Consider the following 22,052-nt stretch of genomic DNA (forward strand, 5'->3'; position numbering starts at 1 on the left):
GCTACAGAAGTGTTAGCAACTCTTATTTCTGTTATTTAAAAACAAAGAGACAGGAGCGGCATTCTCAGTAACAGAGATTCCCAGATGATGCTGACTACAACTCCCATCATCCCCATCTGCAATGGCCTTTGGCTGTGGATTATGGAAGTTGTAGTCAACAACATGTACCACACCCACTGAACGGGGGTAGTTTTCTGGGCACTTTACAAAGTAGGCATAATTAGTCACCCAGACTATTATAGTAGTATGGACATCATTTAGCAAACAAAAAGAAGAACAAATATTTATTATTATTATTATTTCTTGTTTACTCAGTCAGACAGGTGTTATTGACTGGTTTGTTTTATCCAGACATCGAGTCCTTCCCAAGGACCTGGGATGCCAGAATTTTATTGTCAATTGTTATAGATATCGTCGCAGAATATAGGCTGTTCCCAGTAAAGCTGCTTTTTGTAATTGGCTGATGGTAATTTCTGTGGCCCCTTTGGTGTTGAGGTGCTCTTCAAGGTCTTTTGGAACTGCACCCAGGGCGCCAATTACCACTGGGATTATTTTGGTCTTTTTCTGCCACAGCCTTTCAATTTCAATTTGTAGATCTTTGTATTTGGTGATTTTTTTCTATTTCTTTTTCTTCTATTCTGCTATCCCCTGGTATTGCTATGTCGATTATTTTGACTTCTTTTTCTTTCTTCTCGACTACAGTTATATCTGGTGTATTGTGTGGCAGATGTTTGTTTGTAGTCGGAAGTCCCATAATATTTTTACATCTTCATTTTCTTCAACGTTTTCAATTTTATGGTCCCACCAATTTTTGGCTACAGGTAGCTTGTCTTTTTTGCAGATGTTCCAGTGTATCATCCCTTCTACCTTGTCATACCTTTGTTTGTAGTCAGTCTGTGCGATCTTTTTACAACAGCTGATTAGGTGGTCCATGGTTTCATCTGCTTCTTTACAAAGGCGGCACTTGCTGTTTGTGGTGGATTTTTCGACTTTTGCTCTTATTGCATTTGTTCTTAGTGCCTGTTCTTGTGCAGCCAGTATTAAACCCTCTGTTTCTTTCTTCAAGTTGCCATTCTTAAGCCATTGCCAGGTCTTGGTGATGTCTGATTTTCCACTTATATTGTGCAAATATTGACCATGCAGGGGCTTATTTCTCCATTTTTCTGCTCGGTTCTTGACTTGTTCTTTCTTGTAGGCCTGCTTTCTTTCATTGGTGTTGAATAGTTTCACGTTATTGACCATTTTAAGTGCATCTTCTTCACTGTCCTTGATATATGCTTCAAGGCCTCTTTTCTCCTCCTCTACTGTTTGATGGACTTGCAGCATTCCTCTTCCACCTGAGCTGCGAGGGAGGTATAGCCTATCGACATTACTGCGGGGGTGCAGAGCATGATTGATGGTCATGATTTTCCTGGTCTTACGATCCAGCGTCTCTAGCTTTGCCTGGGTCCAGTCTATTATTCCTGCAGTGTATCTGATAACAGGTATAGCCCAGGTGTTTATGGCTTGTATGGTGTTCCCGCCATTGAGTTTGGACTTTAGGATTTTTCTAACTCTCCTGATGTTTTCACTTCCAATTTTTCTTTTAACTTCAGTGTGTGCAATGTTATCAGCCTGGAGAATGCCCAAGTATTTGTAAGGTTCTTTCTCTTCCAGGTTCTTGATCTTGCTTCCATTGGGCAGTTCTGTTCCTTCTGTTTTTCTTATTTTCCCTCTGTTCATTATTAATGCAGCACACTTGTCTAGTCCAAACTCCATTGCTATATCGCTACTGAATATACGGACAGTGTTTAGCAGTGATTGAATTTCTGACTGGGACTTTCCATACAACTTCAGATCGTCCATGTACAGCAGATGGTTGATTTTACTTGATGTTTTAGATGTTTGGTATCCGAGGCCTGTTTTGTTGAGTATTTGTGAAAGTGGGGTCATGGCGATTACAAACAACAGAGGGGATAGTGAGTCCCCTTGGAAAATGCCTCTTCTAATGCTAACCTGTCCAAGTGTCTCGCCATTGATTGTTAACTGTGTACTCCACATGCTCATTGCTTTTTAAATAAATATCTGAATGTTTTTGCTGACACCAGTTGTTTCTAAACATTTTAGTATCCATGTGTGAGGCAATGAATCAAAGGCTTTCTTGTAGTCAATCCATGCAACACTTAGATTTGTTTTTCTTCTCTTGCAGTTTTCTAAAATCATTTTGTCAATCAGCAGCTGGTCTTTTGTGCCTCTGGTGTTTGGGCAATTTCCTTTCTGTTCACCTGAAGCTGTTTGTTAGTTAATAAGTGTTGCATCACTTCATCTGCTATTATTCCAGTTAATAATTTGAACATGGTTGGCAGGCAGGTGATCGGTCTATAATTACTTGGAACTGCACCTTTTGCTGGGTCTTTCATGATGAGATGAGTTTTCCCAGTTGTTAGCCATTGTTCAACATCACCGCCTTGCAAAATGTGTTTGAACTGTTTTGATAGATAGTAGTTTATGAAGGCTTGTTAGGTGTTTAAGCCAAAAGCCATGCAGTTCATCGTTGCCTGGTGCAGTCCAATTTTTAATTTTCTTTGCTCTTTCACTTATTAATTCTGGTGTTATTATTAGATCTTGCATTTGTTGGTTACATTTTTTGACCTCTTTCATCCAGCCTAATTTTTTATTATAATCTATTGGATTGTCCCATAATTTCCCCCAGAATTGCACTGTTTCTTCTTTATTTTGTGTTTCTACGTTTCTTGCAGTTTCTCCTTCTATACTTTGGTAGAAACGTCTCTGATTCGACTGGAATTGGAGATTCTGCCTGTGTTGTGTGATTCTGGCTTCATATCTGCTAATCTTCTTTGACACTGCTGTTATTTGCTGCTTTATTATTTCCAGGACTTCTCTAATTTTCCTTGAATCTAGGTGGTATTTTTGGATCAGATACTGTTTGGTGTTTTCATTCTTCAGCTTCTTGTCTTTCATATCTTTCAATTTACTAGCATCTGATCTAAGCCTGGAGATTTTATTTTCTAATCTAATCTTCCATTTAGGTGATGTACTGCTTTCTTTTTTGACAGGTCCACTGATCTTATATCCGAGCTCTTGTGTTGTTATTGTTGCTGCACTGTACATTAGTTGGTTTGTTTCTTGCAAATTATTGGTTGTTATTTCTGCAAGTGCAGCATTAACATCTTTTAATGCCTGAGCAAGTTGTTTTTTGGCAACTGTTTTTAGAGCTGGAAGTCGAACTCTGGTGGTTGTTTGGTTCATGTGCTCAGTTATTTTTTGCTTTAGTTCTTGTTGCTTTTCTGTTAAATGGCATTTGGGTTTTTGAGGTGAAGGCAAAGGGGCGGTTGCCTGGTTTTGATTTTGAAACAGTTCAGCAACAGTGGCATCCTTGATTTCCAACACCTCCTCCACCTGCGCCTGAGCAACTTCTTCAGTTGGAGGTAATTCTTCTTCCATATCTTGAGCCTGTGTTGCTCTTTGCAGTTCTTCCAGCTCAACTCCTGTGAATACTTTATTTCTTATTATGAATCTTCTCTGGTCTGCTAGCCTTTGTTCTGTTATTTCTGTATCTGGATGCTTCTCTTTCCAAATTTGGTACATTCTTTTTAAATAACCTCTTCTAGTTGGACTAGACTTGTAATAGCAGATCATTATTTCCTTGTTGGCATTTTTCGTATATTTTTTTCGGTTAAGCGAATTATTATTATTATTATTATTTTATTTTACATTTATATCCTGCTCTTCATCCAAGGAGCCCAGAGTGGTGTACTACATACTTGAGTTTCTCTTTCACAACAACCCTGTGAAGTAGGTTAGGCTGAGAGAGAAGTGACTGGCCCAGAGTCACCCAGATAGTTTCATGGCTGAATGGGGATTTGAACTCGGGTCTCCCCGGTCCTAGTCCAGCACTCTAACCTTCCAAAGTGGTTTACATAGAGAAATAATATATAAATAAGATGGATCCCTGTCCCCAAAGAGCTCACAATCTAAAAAGAAACTTCAGATAGACACCAGCAACAGTCACTGGAGGTACTGTGCTTGGGGTGATAGGGCCAGTTACTCTCCCCCTGCTAAACCACCATGTTAAAACCACCATGTTAAAAAGGTGCCTCTTTGCTCAGTTAGCAGCTCACATTAACATTTCTAACACACAGTAGCACCTCACTCACCCTCTTGGTCCGAATGAGCTTGTGATCCCTGAATTCTGTGAGTTGAGCTCTAAGTGTTAGGTCACTGTTGACTAGGAAGGCCTCCCGACACTGTTGGTAGAAATCTTGGAAGGAAAGCCCTAGCAAAAGGAACAGAAGTAACAAAACACCTAGCATTAAAAACCAACTTCTTACTCCAGGAAAGAGCAGGGTTACTATAGTGCTGAAGAAGCATAGTCTTAGATCATCAGAACAAATCTGTTGAAGTTAAAATATTTACTGGTCTGGATGGAACAAGGTTATTGGGATACCCAGCTGATAGGTGCTGCAAGGAGAAAGACAGCCCCCTCACCAAAGACTACTGTATTAAATGCAGTAGCATTTTTATGTCTTTACACGAAGTCACATTTTAATGCCATTTTAATCTCTTTGACCTCAGAACAGTGGTACATATGCTGGTAACCTCCAGACTGGATTACTGCAATGCATTCTATGTGGGGCTGCCTTTTTATGCAGTCTGGAAACTACAGCTGGTTCAGAATGCGGCAGCCAGGTTGGTCTATGGGTCATCTCGGAGAGACCACGTTAGTCCTGTATTGAAAGAGCTACACAATGCCCACTGAGATAATCAGGAGAGGTTCATCTGCAGTTGCCACTGGCTCATCTGGTGGCTACTCGGGGACGGGCCTTCTCCGCTGCTGCCCCGATGCAGTTTTCAAAACCAATATGTTATTCTTGTACACAACAGTAGCATAACTTTGGTATTATGGCGGAAGAAGTTGAGAAGAGTATTTTGGTAGAGCTTTGGGAAGCTTTCCTACACTTAGACAGCAAATGAATGGTCAAAGAGAACAGGATTTAGACCTCAGCTCTAGAGTGGATATTTCTTTCAACTTAAAGCTCTATGATATTTCAAAGACTGGCTTCGTGACTATAAGAGGAGCCTGTGACCCCCATCCATCACTTCTGCATGCGTCAAGAGTCACAGTACTACTTAAGAGATACTAATCAATACAATCCCACAGAAAATGGGGTGTTGTTTTGCATATACTGATAGATACCATCCTCAGAATTCATGTCCATTATCAAAATGTTGGTATCCATTGCTAGTTCTGGTGGTGGCAGCACTACAACTATTTGACCTCCAGAAAGAACCAATGAGAATGCATGCCAATTGGCACATCAGTTACCTGGATATGAGGTGTTATCCTTATTTTCCAACTGATACTGCACCAGAAGCCTGAAAATCCCCCTGAAGAGAAAAAGAATCAAAGAAATATTTTCAACAAGACCAGGAACTTATTTTCCCCTCGTACAACCACCAAGGGGGGAAATGTTTTGAATTCAAAAAATAAAGACACTTTAAATCCATATATGGCCACTTCCATATTATTTCTATTCTCAATTCTGAACCTTCTTTTGTGGTCTCCCTTTCATGCGTCAACTTACTGGGGATCCCTATTGAAAATCTACCTTTTCTCCAAATGTTATTTTCCAAAGTTACTAGTCTTCCCGTTGAAGGAAGTTTATCTTCAAGCATTAACACTGAATTAGACATGCAAAATCATCTTTGGGCCAATTGAGATGAACACAACCCCCACTAACGTGATAATGCTGGGGATGTGCTCAGAGTGCATGTCTCCGGACACAGCCGGCAGGCACACGCTCTTGGCTTGTCCTTTAATTGTGACAAAGAGGTGTTCATTTGAATCATCACTATATACATTCCCAAACCCAGGCTTTTATGTATTCTGGGAGGCACCATACATAATTAAACAGTTTAACTCTGTTGTAAGGGAACAACAGAGAGGCAAAGATGATGATCTGTAAGGAACCACATTCAATATGATCTACAACATACAGGGAAATATTTGGGGTCTCCCTCAGATGTGCTGCTGACAAATATTAGACCACACTAATCCTCAGACACTTAGGAAATCCAGCATTCAAGATGCTCTATTTTCCCAACTGAAAAGTTGAAAAGGGGCTCTTCATTTCCAACCGATGCTTCATGAATTTATTTATTTTCCTAGGGCCTGACCATTTCCATTCTGTTCACAGTGAAGCTCTCCAGTTGCCGTTCTTCACTGACAACGTCTTACCTTGCATTAGGAGTGAGACTACGCAGCACATGTGTGAGGGAGCTCAGAGCCAAAGCCCCAGACTGCTGTATCAAGAGGGAGTTCTCGTAGGAGGTTTCTTCTACGTAAGGACTGTAAGTGGTCGTTTCATACCACAACCAATTATACAGACTTTGTTTTGCCTGATCCCACACTACAAGAGCAGAAGACAAAATGAAAACAAGTAACAAGTTAGATGTACAGGGTCAGCTTTATGACTCAGAATTTGGAAGGGGTAGGAGAATAAGTCCCACAAGGTACTTACACGTAACGGTATCCACACGTACCTTTTAAAAATTAAATTAAACCCTTCTTGAGAAATTCATAGTGCAAAATTCAGACTAAATCCCATAGAAATTAATTGGACTTAAATTAGTCATGACTATGTTTTCTTATTTATTTCAATGGTGCTTAGTCATGACTAACTAGTCTGGATGCTGCCCACAATATCTGAAATGGTCTTAACTTCTGTTTTGTAAAAGAAAACCGTAACAACTGCACAGAGGTAATATTTTCAGAAGTGTTCAATATGACAGATATGTGCAATGTCTGAAACAGCCCATAGCTGCTGGAAAATAAGTCTATCTGAACTGAACACCAACTAAAGAGCCATTTTCAGCACTTATGTTTGTTGAATAGGTGGTCATTTCCCCCCAACCCATTGTGACAGTCCACTGGTATGTTACTGGATATGGTCCAGAATTGCAAGCCCTATGTTTAAAACGTGGCACTCTTGTGGTTGGCACAGCAGCATGCCTGAAATGAATTCTCACCTTAATAGTGCATTTAACGATTCATGATCAGCTACTGGCCAAAGGACAGGGAATGTTGTTTGGACATCAGAGACAATAGTCGTATCCTGCCTGTGTGCAGCACCTGCCACATCTAATCTACAATCCTGCCCTTTACTGAAGGCTTTGAGAGCTCATTTGTGGTCTCTTCTAGAGGATACGGCAATAAAAAGGAGCATTGGTTACTCACTGTGAAGGCTGCTTCTTGCTGCTGGATTTGAGGACATCTCATGTGGGTTATCCTTCCCATGTGCTCCAGTAGGCAGGACTATGCAAATCAGAAGAAGCTTTAAGAGCATGGGAAGGAGAACCCTCTGCAGTTCATAGGAGCAAAGTCCAAGATATAGAGAGAAGTGAGATTAAAAAAACCAGGTAAACACAACAGAATGAAACACACCAGTAGACATAGACGCCCGGTCAGGTGGGTCGAGGTGTCCTCAAATCCAGCAGCAAGAAGTAGCCTTCATGGTGAGTAACCACTTTCTCTGCTGCTGGATGAGGACATGTCACATGGGAGATGCCACAGCTAAGCACCCTGAGTGGGAGTGTCAGCATCTACTAGGGAGGAAGAAAGTGTTGAAGGACACGTCTGCCAAAGGCTGCTTGTGAGGAGCGATGGAAGTCCAGCTTATAGTGTGGTGTGAAGGAGGATGGTGATGCCCAGATGGTTGCTTTGCAGATTTCTGAAAACGGTGCCTTAGCAGAGAATGCAGCTGACGTTACCACTGATCTCGTCAAGTGTGCTGTGATGTGGGGCAGTAGTCGGAGGTTTTGTACCTCATAGCCCAACGTGATAAAGGCCTTAATCTATCTGGCTATGGTTGTGTTGGAAATCTTCTCACCCACAGAAGAAGGAAGGAATGAAACGAACAAGGTGTCTGTGGAGTGAAAGGAAGCCATGTGGGAGAATTCCCATGAGGGAACTTGTCCCTACAAACAGGCTCTGTACCAGAGGACTGGGAAATAGCTACTGTAACTCCAATTTTCAAAAAGGGATCCAGGGGGGATCCGGGAAACGACATGTTGCTTAGCTTAACTTCTGTGCTGGGTAAATTGATGGAAAACATACTTAAAGGGCAAAACTGTTAAACATATAGAAGAAAAGGCCATGCTGAAGGACAACCAGCATGGCTTCTGTAAGGTCAAGTCTTGCCTCACTAAACATTTGGAGTTCTTTGAGAATGTCAACAGGCATGTGGAGAAAGGTGATCCGATTGACATAGTTTACTCAAGGCCTGCACTCTCATCCCCATCTTAAATATTTCCTCAGAGGTGCCTCACTACTTTCACCTCCCACTGTACACAGGTTCCCATCCTGCAACTTGCATAAAGTGCTTCACAAGCCACCCTTCGAACTCATCATGTCGATACCTCTACACATTCACTCCTTCAAACTCTTATTCTCTGTAGCTATCACGTCAGCCAGTCGTGTCTCAGAATTGTGCGCACTGTCTGCCAATCTAATTTTTTTCATTTTTTCACCTGACACCATTCATCTCATCCCGGACCCTTCTTTTCTATCTAAAGTAGCTTCTGTATTTCACCACTCTCAGGAGTTAGTTCTGCCATCATTCTGCCCTAAGCCCATCCATGCCTTAGAAAAAACCTGGCATAAACCCTATGTCAGCCATTGTCTAAAAGGTGTATAAAGGCCTATGGGTCTAAAGGCCCATTTAGTCCGGCATCCTGTTTTAAACAGTGGCCCACCAGTTGCTTCTGGGAAGCCCACAAGCAAGAACTGAGGGCGTGCCCTCTCTCCTGCTTTTGTTCCCCTGCAAATGGTATTTAGAGGCATTTTACCTCTGAGGCTGGAGGTGCCCCAGGTCTCACCCATTCCAGAGGGAGGTCAGGAGTCTGTTGGTCCAACTCACTGTTTGGGTGTTCTGGCAGGAGCGGCTGTAAGATAGTCCCTTTCCCACCATTGCCAGGCCTGTCTTGGTCTTGCTTGTGACCATTCTCTGGCATTGTGGGGTCATTGCTGGGTGGCGTAATCAGAGAAGTGCTCCCTCCATAGGGTCCCTTTTGCTGGTCCACCCGGGGGCTGGAGAGCTTGAGTGGTGGGCCTGTAGGCAGTGCATTTGTTGTGTGAGGCGCTGCACAGTGTGGCCGTCTAGTGGGCAGTGAGGTCCTATATATGCCTGTTGGAATGCTGGAAAGCTGTTGCCAGTGCAAACCGGCATTCCAGGGTTTGCTGGGACCAGCAGGAAGGACTGTTTGTGCCTGAACCCAGAACGAAGACTGGCTGGGCCCGATGGGCCTTCCAAAGGGTCAGGACTGCCTCTTTCAAAAGGAGAACACCGGTGAGGAACAGATGCTCGTTGACATGCTAGTGGCAGCAGAGAACGTTGTCCCTACTTGTAGGTGACGTCTCCCCAGTGGAGGAAAGGGGGAATTCTTTTTCCCTTCAGGGAGGAAGATGTTCCGGATTCTGCCTGGCATCTGGGCCATAGACAGCCGAGGGACAGAAAAGATGAGAGACACGAGGTTTTTGTTTCGTAAGAACTAGAAGCAGGAAAAAAAGCATGGAAAGCTGAGGATACATAGAAGTTAAAAAGGATATAAGAATAGAAAGGCTTGGCTAAAAGGAAAAAGCTGTCTCTGGAGCAGGATGCAGGACAAGTAAAACTGGGGAGGGTTCTCCTTGCCAGTTTGCATAGTCCTGCCTACTGGAGCACATGGGAAGGATAACCCAAGTGAGATGTCCTCATTCAGTAGCAGAGAATAGATATTTTACACACACACACACACACACACACACACACACACACACACACACACCCCACTAGTTACAAAATTAATCTTAAAAGCAAAAAAGGCTCAAGAACTCACTGAGTGGTGCATTGATGTGATCAATAGAGGCTATGAAATAGATGTTGGGAAGGGATGACAATTGTCCTAGGATTTGTTGGCTTTTGTCTCCTCTCAACATCTGGCTGTCCAAATTATGGATGATCAGGTAGAGCTCCAAAGAAGGATCTGGTAAAGAAAAAGAGTATCCATGTAAGGATTAAAAATGATTATGAATATGAATGGGTTTTAAATAAATTATAGGTAAGGGGTGCTTCAAATGAGCTAGATTTGCTCGAACAAAGCATCCCATTCAGAAGATTCGGTTCTATTTGGGCAACCTTCTCTAATTGATCTCAGGCAGTGATATGACTTGGTAAGCTGTTCCCAAAAATCCCCCCAAGTAAAGAAACTCAGGTAAATTTCTGCTAAGCCTTTATTTTTATCTTACCACGATTCAAATCTGCAGAGCAAGGCATAAGAACATAAGAACAGCTTTGCTGGATCAGGCCCGAGGCCCATTTAGTCCAGAATCCTGTTTCGCACAGTGGCCCACCAGATGCCACTGGAAGCCACAGGCAGGAGAATAAGGTCTAAACTAATGGCAGCTTTACTAATGGTTGGGACTAACAGATCCTCTGCCGGAGATCCAGTCAGACCCCAAACAATGAAATACAATCCATTTTATACCATCAGCACAAACAGCACAATTGCCTATCATATTCTAACTGGCAGTGCATCTGATCACGTACGCATTATGTTTACGCATGCTATCATGATCACAAACATTCTATGAGTTATTCAATACTTTCAGAATCGTTGCCCAGTTTCACACCCATGTCTGCAGTTTAGTTTCTTTCCTGTTCTTCTGCCCCACGTTGAAAGTAACCCTTCTAATGCTTCTAGCATCAGCATATATTAACTTCCCCATTCAGACAACTTCTGATGCACAAACATCTGTAAGGTCACTCTTGAGGACAAGAGGCCTGCTGATAATGTTTGGCCAAGTATACACTTATTTATATTGATAACGATTGCTATTATGGGTGAATATAGAAATTGCGCAATAGAAGGTCTAACACCAGCAGACAAAAGTAAAATACAGAATAGCAAAAGAGACTCAACTATAAGAACAAGCCAGCAACGACAAGCTCTCTGTGGCTGCTCATTACCTGCAAATGATAAATCTAACTATAAATCAATCAATAAAATGAATTAATTCCTTAGGTCTAAATGCCTATCAACCAGTATTTAAGTGTCCAGGATACATGGCTATTTGGTAAATAAATAGTCATGTATTCTGAATAAAAATGGAAAGGCATTCAATTTTAACCCACACTATAATATTTTGTATAGCTAAACTCTAGAGGCACACAATTTGTTTCAAAACTCACTTCTTGCTAAAGAAAGAAAGAAAAAGAGTTCTGGAAAGAGATTAGGAAATACATTAAACATTTAACAATGGCAAAAAAGGCTGTCTTTGGATATAAAATATGTAGCCATATCCTCATTCAACTCCGGAATTCCGCTACTATCCAGTAAGACAGCTAGAAAATAAATAGTCCTTTACTTAAAATGCACAAAATTATTTTTCGAAACTTAATTCATTGTGACTAACTTAAGTTCTATTAATTTTAGTGGGACTTAGCCATGACTAACCTTCTTTGAATACAACCCATTGTGGACAAAATATATATTTTCGAACCCCAATTAGTTTTTTAGTTTGTACATTCAAAGATTCATTTTCTTCCATAGTGAACAGACTTATTTTTATCTGGGACATTTATATGCACACTACAGAGGTTTTGATTAAGAAACTCTCTTCATTTTTTTAAAAGGAAAGATTTCTAATTCTCCTGACTGCAGGGGGGGATATGCTTTTGATGTGTTTAGAAAACCAAAGAAACTCCATTTTTGCTTAGAAACCCCATTTCTAACCCCAGCCCAGCTCAGGGACATAATTTACATCACTGCCTTTATTGTAGCAAAATTGTATCTATAAAACTTGTTAACAGTCAAGCTTCTCACTGTTTTTCGCTGACAGTCAAGAAAACAGGATCTAACCAAATAAGGAGTAATCACCCAATGAACAATGAATCATTCGCATGCGTACTAGATACTTGGGCCATGTATACTGTGTCTAGGGTGTCAGCACCATTTAGATTGTTTGTATCAAAGTAAGATGTATCTGTAACCAAACGGTAATCGGTTTGAGAGCATGAGCCTATTGATTACCTATTGCTGACTGCAGAGCAATAAACCTCAATTAATAATTCCCAATCCTTGTGTCTGACTGACTGGTTAAGCGGACTCAGGAACGAGCCCCATCCACATCACTTTCATAGGAATCCCATCACCACCACCACCACGAAGCATTTCTGCAAAGTGTTGGCTCTCAAACATAGCAGGGGAAGAGAAACTGTCCCAATTCAGCTCTGCGGTGGCCGCTGTTGGTGTCTCCTTTTTCAGTGTGTGTATTTAAACGGCATGCCCTTTTGGGACAGGAAGCCATTTTTCATAATCTTTTCAACTACTTTACCTTCTTTAAATCTTTTCATGATCAAGTCCAACTGATCCTGGGGGCTGCGAAAAGTGCCCACGTGATCCAGCACCTCCTCCGTTATGGAATTCAGAATCTAGCACAGAAAAGGGGCAGATCACCATCTTTCCTTTGGGACTCTCTTTTTAGCTATGGCTTTAGAAAAGAGGTAGGCCCAGACTAACTTAAAACCTCCGTTTTATATTATACATTAGAAAATTCCTACACACTGAAGGCAACACACAGTTCACATACATAATGCATGGAAAGACCTTCCATGTATGAATTTCACAATGTAAGAAAAAGTGGTATGTTACTTTTATAAGCAAAAATCACAAAATGCGCTGGTGAATTTTCTCTCGGCTTCCAACTGGTGCCGTTTCCTTATGATAGTTCGGCCTTTCCTACAAGTGAAATTTGCAAACCACCAGCCCCAGCTGTAGTCCAAGTAAGCCCAGCGCAAGGACTGCCTCTGTGTTCTTGAGCTGTTCATCTGAATGAAAAAAGCTATCTAAAGGAAATTGCACTGCAGCTTTTGCCAACTTCTTTCACTGAATGCTGACTGTTTCTCTTTTTGCTTACCGATTTTAATGTCATGTTGGGGAAGAATCCATTTACAACAATATGAACAGAATCCTGAAGAAAAGAGATGCGAAACTTCTCTAATAGTTCTCTCTTTGAGCCTAAACCATACAGCATAATATTGAATCCCAAGCTGCAAGAAAGAAAGGGGGAGGGGGGCATTGAAGGTTATAACAGTGTGCCGTCCCCTTTCAAACTGTTTAGATTTATAACAGGGCTAATTTTGCTATTCTGACATCACAGTATTTGCCTTTCCTGGTTCTATTCCTTAATCATAATCACCACTGAATTTAACTTTTTGAAGTAGCTCTGAAGAAGTAGCTCTGATTTCCAACCCCCTCCAATCCTGTAATATCAGAACTACATGAATGAACACAGTACTGTATTCCCAACTCCATGTTTGTTGTGTATATGCAAAACAGTGAAAAGAGAGGATGGAGAGATCTCCAGAGAGAGAGAGTGGCAGACAGGTAGGGCAAGTACTTGATGCTGGTCCTCTACAAGCAATTCTCACAGCTGCTTTTTTCTCCAGCTAGGGTTCAACATCTTGTTTCCTAGCTAAGTAGGAAGGAAACTTCAAGGAGGAAATGGTGGGCAAGGAAAGGCTTAAGCAATCCCATCATGTCTGCTGCTTTTCTCTCACAAATGTGCACATCACCACCACCACCCCACTCCCCCAAACGCGTGGCATTTTATTTATTTAATTATTTATTGACATTTCTATGCCGCTCTTCCTCCAAGGAGCCCAGAGTGGTGTACATGAGTATGTTTATCCTCACAACAACCCCATGAGGTAGGTTAAGTTGAGAGATACATGACTGGCTCAGAGTCACCCAGTGAGTTTCATAGCTGAATGGGTATTTGAACTCAGGTCTTCCTGAATAGGTCTCTGTTTCTCTTAAAAGTGATAGGTCCGAGAAAGTATGCAAACCTATGCCCTGTCACTTGCTTAGGGAAATTTAGTATCTCTGAGCCTCATTATTTCCTAGCTCTAAAACAGAAACTTTATGATTAACTAGTATTTTTAAGCCCGTTAAAATAACGGGCGCTAGTAGGCTGGACCTGCCGCTGCCATTTCGCGAAAAGCTGGACTATTAAGGCGGACAAAGCTTTGTCTGGAGACCGGCTTGGGAGTGACACGCAGGCAACCCTGGGCGGCCGCCCTTCCTTTCCAGAGGAGCCCTGCCAGGCGGACGCTCACGGGCAGAGTTACTGCTGTCGTCGCTGCTGCTGCCGCCGCCGCCTGACAATGAAACTGAAAGACAAATCCCGAGGAGGGGGCGGAGGAGGAGGAGGCGGCAGCAGCGGCTGCTGCTCCTCCGTCTGCTGCTGGTCTGGGTGATCCGTCCTGACCTCCGCGGTGGGCTTCTTAAATCGGGGACGGTTTGAGAAGGAAATCTCCTCTCCCCTTCTCCTCCCTCACCGGGGTGATAATCGGTGACTCCGCTTCCCATCAGCAAAAGAGGTGACTGAAGAAGGAACGGGGAGCCTGCCTGTGCGAGGAGGAGGCAGCCCTGCCTGCCTGCCTGCTCCACCAGCAGCCCCCATCGCCTCTGCCCTCCCCGCAGTCCGTCCGGTCCCGCGGCCGCCGCTTCCGGCCTTCCCACGGCCGGGCCGGCTATCCGGCCAACATGGCTGCCTGATGCCTGCCGCTGTCTTTTCTCCCCGCCGCTGCTGCCTCATATGTTCCAGCGGCAGGGCCGGTCCCGCCGCCGCTGCCTCCGCCCTCCCCGGTCCCCGCTTCTCCTCCTTTCGCGCGGAGAGGCAACATGGCTGCCTGGTGCCTGCGGCCGTATCTTTCTCGGATGTTCTGGGCATGCGCTCTGCGCATGCCCAGAACAGCCGAGAAAGACACGGGCGCAGAGACACGGGCGCACACCCAAGCCTTTTGTTATAGAGGATAATGCTGACACACCACACAGTTCTAAAAACAGCAAATAAAACCATTATTATGCTATGGATTCAGTGGCTGGCTCTGAGCTCATCTCTCATCCCTTGTAAAGAATGAGGATTAATTGGTTGCCTTTTACAAACTCTTAGGCCTGCTCAGCTGACCATTCGGGGAGGTCTGACATTAAAACCCATGGACAACATCCCAACCAGTACTTCCACAAGCGGAAGAAATGCAACTCATGCAAGACAGTGAGGGGCAGTTTTCAACAATCACCCTTTCCCTCTACTGTTCTTAGCCCCCCACCTCACCCCCCATTTTGCTCCCCATAACCTTCAAGAACATATTGTCAACTTCAGAGGGAGGTGGGGGTTGGAGAAAAGCACAAGCTAATCAGGAAGCTGCTCCTTGTCTGCTGTAACTTATATTTATACGTGAATATATACAGATCAGCCCAATGGTATGTTTCATGGAGTGCAGCAGGTGACTCTGCCCGTGAGCCACCATTCTGGGCCTGGTTCCATGCACTTTGCTACTAGTTTGGGTTTTGCTCAATGGGTAGATCTTGGAGTAGTAGTAAAAAAAACAATGCTGGTTACCCAAGCCTGAAGTCTACTTTCTCCTAACCAAGCTGGATTCCAATTTTTTGTTTCTTCTGGTAGACCACGGCATGCTGCAGGTTCTTAAAGAGACCCACGAGCTACTTACCGGAGTTGCAACATCCACTTGTTAAAGAGCGATTCATGTTGTTTGGTTAACTCCTCACGCTCAGCAGCAAAAGCAACAGGCACTTTGTTCAAGAGGTTTTGCAGGGACTCCTGTATCAGGAAGGGGGAAATAAGCCATTAGATTGAATACAGAGCTGAAGGAAATCATTCAGTGCCTGCCTAGGTAAGGATGAAGATGGAAAGCTGGCTTCATCGCAAAATATACTGTTCAACACACGTGGAATTCAGCAGAGGCGTTAGATTCCGGACAATCTCAACTTTCACTATAAAAGGAGTTTTCAAAGAGACAGAAACTTGTTAGACAACTAGCAGGCACTTTTTGTTAGCACAAGAGTGATCGGGGTACAGCATCTATGCTGTCTCTGGTTCCATTTAATCCCTTACTGCCTTTCGCTTATAGATATCAACTGGACTGCTTCTCACTATCAGACCATTTTTAGAGCAGCAGATCAGTGAAGGGGCTTGCCTAAGGCCACCAGGATTCAGACCAGGGAAGTCCCGATTCACAGCTCAGCCCCTCAGTCACTACTCTGCTGCACCAGCTAAACTAGTGTTCGTCACTGTAAGGCCCAGGAGCCAGAGGCAGCTCTCCAGGAATCATTCATTGGGCCTGTGCATAGGATTTTGCTGAAGCTACACAGTCCCATTGGCACCATGCACAGGTGACCATCCCCACCAGGGCTTCGCCCAGCACCACCTTGGAAGGTGTGCACAGAGCGCTGGGAAGCGCAGTACAAATGGACCCCGTTATCCACAGGGGGTCATTTCTCCGCTACAACTGTGGATAACAGAGCCACAGATTACTAGTCATTGAGTCAATGGGAGGGTTAGGTTCCTGAAGGCTCAGAAAAGAGAGAAAAACAGCAAAAAGGGGCCTAAAAACTATGGGGAAAGGGCCCTACCATGCTCTGCAGGTCTCCAGGTGTCCAGCAATGCCCCCCAAAAGTCCCAAATCCAGCATTTTTGTGCAAATAATTGTAGAGTTGGGTTTTTTTAAAAAACAAATGAGCCACAAAATGGCTCCTCTCCTCAAAATGGTGGCCAGAAATGACCTTGGAGGTCATTTCCAGCCACCCTGAACCCACAGATATTTGGAAATTAACCCTTTGTTTTCTGCGTATGCCAAGGTCAGGGGTCAATTATCCAACCGTGGATGTCGGATCCGCAAATGGCGAGGTTTGCTTTATTGTGCAGAAGTCAGCACAGTGGGAAATGGCAACCACATTGAAGGTTGTTTTTTCCCCTCCTCAAAATGGTTCCTGCTTGAAAAATAGCGAAGACCACCAAGCAAAGTATTCTGTTATCTCTCTCTGGTACCCTGAATGTATTTAAAATAATTTAGAAGATGCTGCCCAAGAGAAAATGTCAGCCTAGTTTTCTCTCTCTGTATGTGTAATCCCTGCTTTCTCCTGATCATACTTTTTAGCTGAAACAAGGTTGATAAATGCCTTTTTCTTCCAAAAGTCTTCTCACTATGATTTTAAAACTCAAACTATACTAGTGATGTAAAGGAAATATTTATTACTCTTATTAAGAATATGTTATACAACACCTTTCAACAGTGGTAATCATTCTGTCCCCTGGCTCTGCTAACAGCAAGTCACCTGACAATCGCTAGCCATTCTCTCAAACAAAACCCCCACAGGAGAAAGTCCAGAACCAACACAGCCCCTCTTGGTAAATACTGTACCTGATCCAGTTTCCCCCGCTGCAGCTTCTGAAGTGTTCGGTCAGAGGTTAACACTTTGGAACTGCTATGTGCTTCAAAATACTCTTCCACCAAATTGCTCTGAGGAAAGAGACAACAAAGATCATTAGGTTTCTCTCCTGACAAAGTTAGGCAACAAAATGATGGGTTCATCTCATCACTTGAAGATAATAGCTGTCCAAGTTCTCTTCAATGAGAGGAGAGCTGGTCTTGTGGTAGCAAGCATGACTTGTCCCTTAGCTAAGCAGGGTCTGCCCTGGTTGCATCTGTTTGGGAGACTTGATGTGTGAGCACTGCAAGATATTCCCCTCAGGGGATGAAGCTGCTCTGGGAAGAGCAGAAGGTTTCAAGTTCCCTCCCTGACATCTCCAAGATAGGGCTGAGAGAGATTCCTGCCTGCAACCTTGGAGTAGCTGCTGCCAGTCTGTGAAGACAATACTGAGCTAGATAGACCAAGGGTCTGACTCAGTATATGGCAGCTTCCTATGTGCCTAAGCGAGACATGGGCCTCTCGGAGACAGCACAGAAGAAAAAAGCAAAAAAGACAGGAGCAGACTATGAGAGAACAAGAGGCTACCTTGTGGGTGCAGTGTACCATCATTTTAAATGACCTTTATATTTAAGAATGACTTTATACCTTATATATAGTAAATGAAAAACAAACTTGCCTTCACATTCTTTTTGCATGTGTACTAAATTGTGTGTGGTGGTGAGGGAGGGGGGTGGATTACAGCTCAGTCTACTTCCCTTGTATTTGACTGTAGCTGAATTACATCAGGGTAAGGAATGTACATGTTTCGTTCTTGATTACTTTGGGAAGCTGCCGTTTTTGTTTTAAACTTTGTGACAAGTACAAAGTTTTATGAGGTCTTGACGTGTAAACCTGGAAACACACCTGACTTGAGCCGAAAGAAATGTCTCATAAAAAGCACGAGTCCAGTGGAACCTTATGAAAAGTCATGTGGTTCACCTCAGGCCCTGCCTGCAGCAGGCACCACTGGGCAGCTGCCAGAGCTTCAGCACCCTGGCAAGGTTCCTCCTGCTGACGCCAAAGACCCAGCCAACACAGTCTGCCCTTATGTCTACTGGAGAGGATTGGGCCCAGATACTCTCTCCCCCCGCCCCGCCCCGCAATGCTCCTCATATGACATCCCAAAACATTATGGCCAAAAAAAAAAAGGCACCCACTACTGGTGGCCACATTTCCCCCCACAATGCCTCAGAACGATAATATGCTGGAAGCGCGGGGGAGTTAGCAGCTGCCAACTGAGGGCTACCAAGACTACTGCCTCTCTGGTAGAGGTCAAAAAACAAAAAACCATACCTGCTGCTGCCAAAATAACTCGCCTCTACGAATCTGAAGGGGCCCAGTGGAGAACATTTTACCAAGGGCACTCTCAAACCTAAAATTAGCCCTGGGTCATGGTTGCAAAGATAAGCCTGTCTGGAGATTGAAAACTGGTTTACATTTAGTTTTACAAAACACTTAAAACTTTTCCTGAATTGTGTTTAATTTAATTTTTGAATGCCATTTTAAACATTTTCATTGACAACATTTCTTACTGGTACTGGTACTATGGCCAATGCAGTTGATAAAATGAACTGCATCTACACTCACAGAAGTCTCTTTCTTCAGTTTCTTAGCTGGAGCAGAAGTTGTTTGGAGTCTGGGGGCTGTTTCCTGATGAGTTACAACAGTAGTTTCTTTGTAACTGTCATCACCATCCTCTTCAGAGCACGATGCTGAATAATCACTTTCACTATCGGAGGACGTGTTTAAAGCTAAAAGGAAACGTTTGGCAGGAGACAGTCATGAGTTTCTTTTCCCAAAAGACCCATTCTACCAAATATACTGCCTTCAATGTATCTTTTGCACACTGCATCAAATTCACGCTGGATAGAATAAAGTCCTTTAAACAAAAGAGCATACAAGACAGACTTTTCCTCATTTTCTCCTATATTTACATATCAGATTATCATATCCCCCTTTGCCACACAAACTGACTCAAAACCATCCCAATCACCTTTCCTACTACCAGCAGAATCTCAATCCGAGTTAAGAAGAGAAAGACATCAGAAGCAACTGCAGCAGGGAAAGAACGAACACTGCCACTATTACACAGGGCTTCCCATTATTGAAACAGGAGAACACAATTGCTTAGACTTGCTGACTAGAAAACAGAGGGGCAACTTATCTCCTCCAGAACACGTTTTGTACATATCAATCTGTAAAACCCCTGAACAGATAAAGACTGAGAATCTGCTATTCAATGTATTCAAGCCCAATCCACTTCCATCACAGTTGAAGCAGTCTGTCTAGAAGCAATTCTCAGTGGGCAAACCCACATTCGCTCCATCATTCTCGCTACCGGTGAGAAATAAGCCACAATGTGACTTGCTGTGATCAGATGTGTTTCAATTAGCACATCAGAATCTGAGAAAACTCTCTGTGGACTTGCCCTCCATCTGGGTGGTTTAGTGCTGTCGGCATCTGCCCTATTAAGTTGCTGCTCAAGGAGTAGAGGATGGATCCGGTCATGTGTCTTGTCAGCCAAGCACAAATCATTACCAACATGTAATCCTTTCCTTGGAATGATCTGGGCTTGTTCTTTCCATGGGAAGGATTACATTTTGGTAATAATTTGTGGTGTAGTGGTTAGAAAGTTGGACTAGGACTGGGAAGACCCAAGTTCAAATCCTCATTCAACCATGAAACTCACTGGGTGACTCTGGGCATCATGTATCTCTCAGCCTAACCTACCTCACAGGGTTGTTGTGAGGATAAAAATAATCATGTACACCGCTCTGAGCTCCTAGGAGAAAAAGTGGAATTTAAACAAACAAACAAACAAACAAACAAACAAACAAACACTACAAACCTATCCTTTACTCCTTGGACAACAACTTCCAGGATTTAGAGGGCAGATGCCTACATCTCTAAAGCACCCAAATAGAGGGAAAGTCCACACAGAGGTTACCCAGATTCAGATGTGCTAACTGAATCACGGCTGATCACAGCAAGTCATACTGTACCCCTAATGCTCATCAGTAAGCAGCACAATGGAGCAAATGTGGGCTACACAGCTCACTTGGGGCAGGAACAACAACATAGTACGTTTGAAGAGACTGATTTTCCATGCATTAGATTTAGCATGAAACCATCAAGCACTGAACACAGAAAACTCCCATGTGAACGTACTCAAATACTGGAATTGAACAGACAAAGGGCAAGACCAAGTTAGTTATGACTGAGCACCACTGCAGTAAGTGAGACATGGTTAACTTACATCCCACTAACTCTAATAGGACTTAGGCATGATGAACTTAATCTGGATCCTACTCAGATTATACAAACAATTTCTCAAGTTATAAAGCATTTGATAAGTTTGTTCTTATACTCTGAGCAGAGTATATATCAGCTATACCAGCTGGGGATCAACGACAAATGTTACCCTTTACCTGTAATTCTTTTCCTGAGTCTGTAAGGTGTTTTTGACAAACACTCGTTCTTTTTACTCTGTTAACAAAAGTAAGCATGTTAGACCATATCTTCAAACAAAATATAATCTGTTTAAACTTTCTGATCAAACAATAATCTGAAATCAACACTTTTAATGTTCTGCAGTGTATGTTTTTGGTATTGGCTATATCAGCTGAATTCAGATTTACATACATGAGATAATAATACCTCATTTTTAGACAGTGTGGATAAAAATCAATGATTTTTTAAAAATGGAATTTGATTTAAATTATGTTTTTTAAAAATTTAAATCAGATGTTTAAATTTTCTTAAAACAATTTGTAAAAAAATGAATGTAAGTCAAACGTATCATCATGAATAGTAATAACCTAATTATATTCTATGAACACAGTCATTAAAAAGTAGATTGTTAAAAAGTATATGAAGATGAGAGATCAGACCTATTCTGCAGGTGGTGTACATGCACATGTATGTGTGTGTGTGTGCGCACACACACACAAACACACAAGTCAAACGCTTAGCTCTTTGTCTAAAAGTGCAAAGACAAAGAAGGTCAATGAATAGAGGATTTGAGGGGATGGAGTAAATTTGAGCAAGGTGGAGGAGTCTGGATAAAAATGCAAGCGGCGGGGAGAAGAATAGAAAGTGAAAGAAAAAAGTGAAAAGAACATAATCATGCAGTGCTAAGGGAACTTATTCTTAGTGTACCCTTCATTATAGGAGAGAAACACCTATTATGGCAACAGGCCATAAAAGAGACCCCATTTGGGAATATTTTAATAAAGTTGATGTACCTGTAAAGCAGACAGTGCAACAAAGAAATGCAAAGCCTACTTGCTCTAATGAAACAGAATAATGGGACATCTTGCTTTGGAGGTACTGAAAGGTGCACGTCTGAACATACAAATGTGCCTCTGCTTTGGTACTAAATAAAAGGCCCAAATCATCATCCAATGTTTTGATGAAGTTTAATCTGAAAAAATGTCAAAATAAATAATTGCTTTAAAATGTATAGTGTGTACCTAACTTCTAAAAATGAAACCTACATCTATTTCTGAGTAGTGATGAATATATATGAAGGTTATATCAGGCAACAAGAATGCACTTTTACTAGAAAATGATGATTAAATAAAATCTGCCTGACTAGTGAGTTATATCGTCATTTAAATCATTAAATTCAGTCTTCCTGAGAAGTTATTCAAATCATGATTTAAATCGATCGACTTAGTCTTATAATATTTTGTTCTTCTGAAAGTTCTCTTATGGTCTGTTGCTCTTTTCTCCTTTTA

At 42.5% G+C, this 22,052-nt stretch overlaps 1 protein-coding gene across 5 annotated transcripts in view; it reads right to left on the reverse strand.

Moving 5' to 3' along the window:
• ORC2 (origin recognition complex subunit 2) overlaps positions 1 to 22,052 on the reverse strand; it is a 36,103-nt gene that overhangs the window by 1,404 nt on the left and 12,647 nt on the right. For all 5 annotated transcript variants that reach the window (XM_053279412.1, XM_053279401.1, XM_053279390.1 and 2 more), the window contains 10 exons: positions 20,742 to 20,799; positions 18,901 to 19,064; positions 17,265 to 17,363; positions 15,555 to 15,664; positions 12,956 to 13,088; positions 12,374 to 12,470; positions 9,877 to 10,023; positions 6,239 to 6,410; positions 5,327 to 5,388; positions 4,158 to 4,276 (listed from right to left, as the gene is read on the reverse strand). In XM_053279412.1, coding sequence (XP_053135387.1) covers positions 4,158 to 4,276; positions 5,327 to 5,388; positions 6,239 to 6,410; positions 9,877 to 10,023; positions 12,374 to 12,470; positions 12,956 to 13,088; positions 15,555 to 15,664; positions 17,265 to 17,363; positions 18,901 to 19,064; positions 20,742 to 20,799 — 1,161 coding nt within the window. The remainder of the gene's footprint in view (positions 1 to 4,157; positions 4,277 to 5,326; positions 5,389 to 6,238; positions 6,411 to 9,876; positions 10,024 to 12,373; positions 12,471 to 12,955; positions 13,089 to 15,554; positions 15,665 to 17,264; positions 17,364 to 18,900; positions 19,065 to 20,741; positions 20,800 to 22,052) is intronic.

The sequence above is a fragment of the Hemicordylus capensis genome, chromosome 1, assembly GCF_027244095.1.
Source record: "Hemicordylus capensis ecotype Gifberg chromosome 1, rHemCap1.1.pri, whole genome shotgun sequence".
NCBI classification, from domain to species: domain Eukaryota; kingdom Metazoa; phylum Chordata; class Lepidosauria; order Squamata; family Cordylidae; genus Hemicordylus; species Hemicordylus capensis.